Genomic DNA, 6,935 nt, shown 5'->3' on the forward strand with positions numbered 1-6,935 from the left:
CAGTTTTCCCTCATTCATTTCCATATTGTTTTGGTTCTCACTAGCATAAAAATAATAAAAATATTGTTTTTCCATCAATATTTTTTTAGTTTGATTTGATACACATATAATTTAATGGGGTAGCATTTTTGAAGTTATACTTCTTATGCGACTTCCAACAAGGTTGCGTTAAACGTTTAAAGCTACATTTTTATTGGCCGGGAAATCACGTGGTAGGATTCAGTTTTCCCTCATTCATTCCCATATTGTTTTGGTTCTCACAAGCATAAAAATAATAAAAGTCATAAAAGTATTGTTAGGGTAGTATTTTTTATTTTCAAACTTAGTGGATAACAATTAAAAAATGAGTGAAAACAATCCCACGGACAATGCGATGGATTTAAGGTTATGTCAAGGTACGCCTCTTGTGAATATCAATTGATTGTCAGGTTTTCTCTTTTCTAATTTCCATTTATATTTCATCAAATGCAGCCACGAGGGATTTTAAATTATTTATTTCAAAATCTTTATTGCCACTATCCACTACAGGTTCACAAGCTCTGGCAGACGCTACTGGTGAAGAAATTGATTATTGTGAGCGGCCTCTGATCCTTGCAGGAGACTTTTAATATGAATTTCTCGTTACCTGAAGCTGAAACATTACCTTCCTTAAAGACTAATTTGGATTGGAAATGATAAATGGTAGGAATGATCCAACAACCAAAGGGGTAACTACCACTGATGCAGTTTTTGTAAGAAATATTGAAAAAATAGAACTCAAACATTTCGTATCTTACTTTAGTTATCATAATCCCATTGTAAATGTTATAGATTTGGATATTTCTCCACTCGAAAATGTTAATTAAAAGATGCGATCAATTGTGAATTGTAAGCATTGTTAATAAAGTTTGTCTTAAAGAAACAATATGATTTCACTAAAAATCAATTTCTACGCCTTCCTATTTTCATTTCCACATTACGAAGTTTCACTTCTTCCACGCGGAGGGATTCCACGCACTATTTTTTTTTTCGCGTGTTGTATGAAGAAACGATCTGATACTTACGCATGTAGGCCCGGAATATTTCCCCAAAAGAATCTCGGACGAGATTGAGGTGAGCAATACTTGGCATCAATTAAAGCTGGGGAACACTGTAAAAAAACAAAACTATAATAAGAATGAATTTAAAAAGAGAAATATAAAAATAGGAATTAATACTGACCGATAAGAATTGTGATATGATTTGCCTATTAGCTTTAGTCATGGCAGCTACATTTTCAAAAAGATAAAACAAGTGTCGATCCTTATTAAATCTTTTCACAGTTTTCAGTATATGATAGTAATCAAAGAAAAGGCAGCCCGTTCCGGTAACATCTACAATGGAAGAAATACATTTAGTATTCCCTATTACTTATCTTGCTCTAGTGTAATTACTACCTAGTACAATTTTGTTTGAGTTATTTGTGACGATTCATTAATAAGTTTAATTTACAAGTAATTAGCAAGTCTGTGTGAATATTAGTAATGTGAGTATTGAGTGGTACTTTCAGTTAACTGTATTCTCTAAACAAACGGGGAAATGAATTACTTTTACTGCCAGTTTAGCGTGAGTATGTATAGATGTTTAGATAACTGTGTTCACATTTAACCATTAGATAAAAGTTTTCACATTTAATCCTTTGCACTCAAGCTTAAATTATTCTGAATGCTGAAATTGTTGCACTATGAGGTTTAGTACCCACTTTATTTAATTTTTCCTATGTATTACATCAGGGGTGTCAAACTCAAAAGCTAACTTGGGCCAACTAAACATTGCTTTACTTTAGGTGGGCCGCAAAAAAAATCAATGTTCATTGAAAGAGATATTTTTATTCTGAATAGTACATTGTAATAAACATATATAAAGTTAAATTATTCTTTGATAGTTGACATCTCTTCTCTATTACTATCTTTCCTATTTCGGGAGAAATTTTATTGGCCGAGACTACTTTCAAAATGTCACCCAACGTGTGCGTTATTAATACGGTTTCGGACAGGAGATTTATTTCCATTCATAACAGAAAATAATTGCTCTCACTGATAAGTACTTCCAAACAAAGAAATAATTTCATGTGCGAATTTTCGAGTATTTTCAAACCTTGCCGGTAAATATTTGTAAAATTCAGTCACACTCGCTTCTTTTGCCTTTAAAATTGAGTACTGAATCTCAATCATTTCCATTTGCATATTACTGGGTACTGAATCTATATTTATTGAGAAAATCGAAGAAAACAAACAAAATTTGTCTTCCAAGGAATTAAAATCTTTAAACCTTGTTTCAAATTCTGTTCTAAGATTTGAAATTTTTTCTGCGTATTTTTGATACGATGCAGTATCCCTGGAATGGCAGGTGCCGCAAGCCAATTAGAATTTTACATTTTCGCGCGTACAATTTAAAATGATCCGTATAGTTTATAAATAAAGTATATTATAATTTTATATGCTAGTTTCCTTTCTAATTCACATTTCTATTTTATTTTTACTTTGCGTCGGATATATTGACTGGGCCGCAAAAATGTTCATCTCGGGCCGCATGCGGCCCGCTAGTTTGACACCCCTGTATTACATGGTAATTGTGCAAACTGAGGGTTTTGCCTTTTAAAATCTCAGTAGTTTTTTTTTTATTCTTTCTATCCAATTGTAGGAAGAACCTCGAGTGCAAAGGATTAAATGAAGAAAAAAAAACAAGGAACTAATGAATTGCTATTAAGAAAGGGGAGATTGAAAGCAATATATAAAACCTATTTGATTGATGGAGGAAACAAAAACGAGTTGAAAGACAATAATTGGAAATTAAGTAAGATCATAAAAAAGGTCATATTAATGACTAGTTAACCAGAAAAACAATCTCAGATAATTAGAACATTTTTTTAAAACACAATACTAATAAGAAAAACGATATTAGAAGGAGAAAGACAACTTTTTGAAACACGATAAGCAGAAAGACCATGTAAGAAACTAAGTATTCAAAAAAACTTGTTTCTAAACCACGATAATGAAAAATTATTTTTAGACGATTAGTTTCCCCTAACAACAATGTTCAGATGACTAGTTTTGATAGGTTTTAATGCTCTTCATCCCTAATTTCTCAGCTTTACTTTTTTGATGTTTTATAGCAAATGGGGACAATTGAAATATCGCTTTAAGTGATATTTTAGTTGACAAGGGTAAATGAGCAAAGATTACGTAAAAACATCTCCTTATTTTCAAAATTGTCTTAAAAAGCGAAATAAAAAATATAACAAACAAATTACACGTAGAAAAATGTCAAATTTGGAATTAAAAGTGAAATTTAGAGAAAATAATAAAACAAAATGGTTTCCTTCAGAGGCACAGTTATGAACTCAAAATATTCCGAAAGAATTAAAAATTTTCTTTAATGTATTTAAACGTAAATTTTGTTTCAAGCAAAGTTATATACTCTATTTGAATTTTATTCTAAATTTAAACAGAAAAAAAAGCAAAAATGAGAAGGATAGGTTTTGCTGATGAGTCAATATTTAAATCTTGAATTTATATTTTATTTTATTACCAAATAATCCTTTTCTGAGAGGGTTGACAAGGGATAAATCATTGCAGGGAGATCCACCAATTAACAAATCAATCGGGCACATGGATGAGATCTAAAAAGAAATGGAAACATACTAAAAAGAAATATGATAACAAACAATACGTTTGTTTTTTTATAAATTTATTACTCACTACCAGCAAAATTTATCGCCAAATTAAATTTATCATCAAACTAAATTTTAACTACTCTCTTCGATTTAAACTGGGAGGAATAACATTAAAATTTTTTAATCAGTTCTTGGATTCTTAAAGCAAAATTATCGCCATAGTGTCAAGAATTTGTTGTCCGTAAAACTTTTCGGTCCGTAAAACTTCTCGGAAATTAAGAATAATAAAAACCTTCTTTCGAAAATTTAAATGGTTGATTCAAAGTTGGAATTGGAGCTCTGTGATGGACGATATTAAAATTTACAATCGTTTAAAAATTTCATAATTATCTTTTGTATCGCAAAGGAAATTTTGTTGGACAAAAACAAACTGATAGATACACAACGGAAGGAGATAAAATAGCAAAATAGAATAATAGTTTTAAAAACTACGTTTTTGAAGTGAGCTTAAAGGTATTTTAATTTTTGTCTAACCTAAAACGAAAAACTGCATCATTTCCGTGATAAAGTTTTATCACCACCGAAACTTCCCCAGACGACATTTTAAAGTGGTGCGTACTACGCTTATAGGCGTGTCAGGAATAATTTTTATAATTATTCATCTGTAAAACTTTTAGTTTATAATTTATAATAAAGCCTTGCATATTTTTCTATAAATTCATTAATTTTTAAATTTTTTTCCCATCTAATGCCAAATGACTATCTAATACCAACTAATGATTTTTTCCTATCTAATGACAATATTGCTTAGACATTTAACGTGATTATTTATATATTGTGGTGGTTTTTAAGTCAAAGGTTAAAACAGCTTTAAATAGAAGGCTAAAAAACATTAAATGAATTGCAATAAATTCTTTTAACCTAAAATAATTACCTTTTTGGATAAAAGCTTAGTGACGTCTCCTATGTATTCAATAGCATCCGGGTGCTGTAGTTTGGATACACAAAGTGCAGCCTCATCTATTTCACTTGCATAATATACTTCAACATCTATTCCAAGATTATCCAAAACTAATTTACCTGCCAAGAAACAAAATTCTCACTCATTATATTTGGGTATACATTTCCCTATCATTCAAAAAAAGTATATCTGCAGATTCACGCCGTTTAAAGATAAGTAACTCAGATAATTTGCAACAGTGTTTTACCGTTTCTCTCTTTCCATTTGTTCACTCATTTGACTTCCTTCGTTATCCGTAATTATAATAATGTTTGACTCATCAACTAATGATTGTAGTGACTTGATATTTTGCAGAGCGGAAAATAAATAACATTTATATAAACGCACAGCGCGCAAATTAACCCAGAATGATTTTTTATCTAATGAGTGGAACTGCACGTTCTAAGACTCAATCTTAATGGTTGACCTACAATACACTAAATGATTAGTGCAGATGATATTTAGTTACGAAATCGCAGATTCAAAAACGCACTTTCTCTGAGTAGACTTTGACGGATTTCTGTTCCTAAAATATAGTCGCAATCTGGGAAAGATAGTCGGTTAGGAGAGCGGTCCAAAATCCCTTAATTTTAATTTTACTTTTTGCATATTTAACCATATATTGCACCAAATTATAAAACGTGTTTATCCAAAGATAATTTCGCGCAAAAGGACGCTTTTGCTCTGTGATAGGTATGTAGTACATTTTTTTATTTCCTTTTTAATCAAAGTTCTAAAAATATACATTAATGGCGGCAGCCAGTACGGAACACCTTGTATATATAAAAAAATGTTCTTTACCTGTTCCTATTCCATCAAAGAGGGAGAGAACTCTTATTGGTCTTATTGGCGTATTTTTAAGAGGGTAACAAGTTTTGCTTGAAGCACTCGATTCGAACATAAAATGTAATTCTTCTTCCCAATTTTCTCTTTTCTCGAACGTTCCTGGAATTTTAGAACAAAAGAAGCACAGCCAAGGAGATGTTTCCAATATCTAAAAGAGGAACAAAAGCAATTTAATTTAAAAAGCGAAATTACAGACCTTTAACAGTTAAAGAGAATTTCAGGTTTATTATATCATATACATATAGAGAAAAGAAAAAAATAAACGCATGCCCAAAAAAAAAAGACAAAACTTGTGTTTTTATCTTGGAAACGCTAATGAAATAATGGCATTAAAAATAAAAATTAATTTACCTTATAAAACGGAAGTGTTATAGAAACAAAAAATCGTAGATTATGTCAAGAAATGGCTGTAAAATCCAGACTTGGTTATTATTTTGTTACCAACATTGGCAATTAAATATATTTCATTAATAAATGCGTGCATTACTTTAATCCGGGTACTTCAATATTCGGAATAAATTTATGCATAGATTGGATGTAATTTTCATACATTGTTCTAGAACGTTTCTTTAAAAAAAATTCTAAATTCTAAGTTAGGTACTTACTTTTTTTCTTCTTTTATCCCCCAAAAAAACATCGATACAGGATAGACAATAAGAACTGAAATAAGAAGAAAAAAGAATTGAATTGTATAAAATACGATTATTTGTATAAAAAGAACTATTTCTTAATCTAATAAACTGGATGGTTTCTAAAGTGACACTTTCTAATCGAGCTGACATATGGTACTTTATTTACATCGCATCGCATTGGAGCAACACCTCCTAGAAGAGCCGCCACACGCATCAATGTATTAGTCCGACGTAATGAGCAAAAACTTCGCAGTGGGGGTCACTCTTCTTGTTTATGACAAACCGTTGAAGATTCTTTTAGGAGGTGATGATTGTCTGGAGGATAATCTGAAAACAAGCCATCACAATTTTGTTCCTCTGCAGATGGAATGGCTCCCCGCTTTGTTAGCCTGACGATCTGCGTGGGAAGTCGAGCACTTTATGGTAGAAAAGTTTAACAACAACCAATACTAGCCACCCTTGGTCAATTCACAGGCAACAAATCAAAGAAGTTATCCAATCTCTCACAAACTGCAAATAGACATGCTTGAGTTAGATGATCAACTGGAAAACGTATTAAGACACGTTTCCGTAGATCAATTCACTGAGAGACTCTAAAGGCCTGGTTTCTTAGGACAGGACGCCGTCAGCTGGAAATCAGCGCTAACCTCTGATTGGTCCATTTGTGAGTTTGATAGCATACCTCATCGAACGCTCATCTTGAACTACAATTGCCGTCCAACTCAACTGCAGTTGGATTACAACGTGACGTTAACCACAGAAGCAATGGCGGACAACATCCAACAGCACATTGAAATCAGCCAAGATTTTGATTTTGACATTA

The 6,935-nt window shown here is 31.6% G+C and overlaps 1 protein-coding gene across 1 annotated transcript in view; it reads right to left on the reverse strand.

The window, feature by feature from the left end:
* LOC107438447 (DNA (cytosine-5)-methyltransferase 3B) overlaps positions 1-6,935 on the reverse strand; it is a 40,222-nt gene that overhangs the window by 8,258 nt on the left and 25,029 nt on the right. The window contains exons 10-15 of the mRNA XM_071185278.1: positions 6,086-6,140; positions 5,436-5,628; positions 4,569-4,714; positions 3,550-3,640; positions 1,201-1,352; positions 1,044-1,129 (exon numbers count right to left, since the gene is read on the reverse strand). Coding sequence (XP_071041379.1) covers positions 1,044-1,129; positions 1,201-1,352; positions 3,550-3,640; positions 4,569-4,714; positions 5,436-5,628; positions 6,086-6,140 — 723 coding nt within the window. The remainder of the gene's footprint in view (positions 1-1,043; positions 1,130-1,200; positions 1,353-3,549; positions 3,641-4,568; positions 4,715-5,435; positions 5,629-6,085; positions 6,141-6,935) is intronic.

This window comes from Parasteatoda tepidariorum, chromosome 9 (genome assembly GCF_043381705.1).
Source record: "Parasteatoda tepidariorum isolate YZ-2023 chromosome 9, CAS_Ptep_4.0, whole genome shotgun sequence".
Taxonomy (NCBI): domain Eukaryota; kingdom Metazoa; phylum Arthropoda; class Arachnida; order Araneae; family Theridiidae; genus Parasteatoda; species Parasteatoda tepidariorum.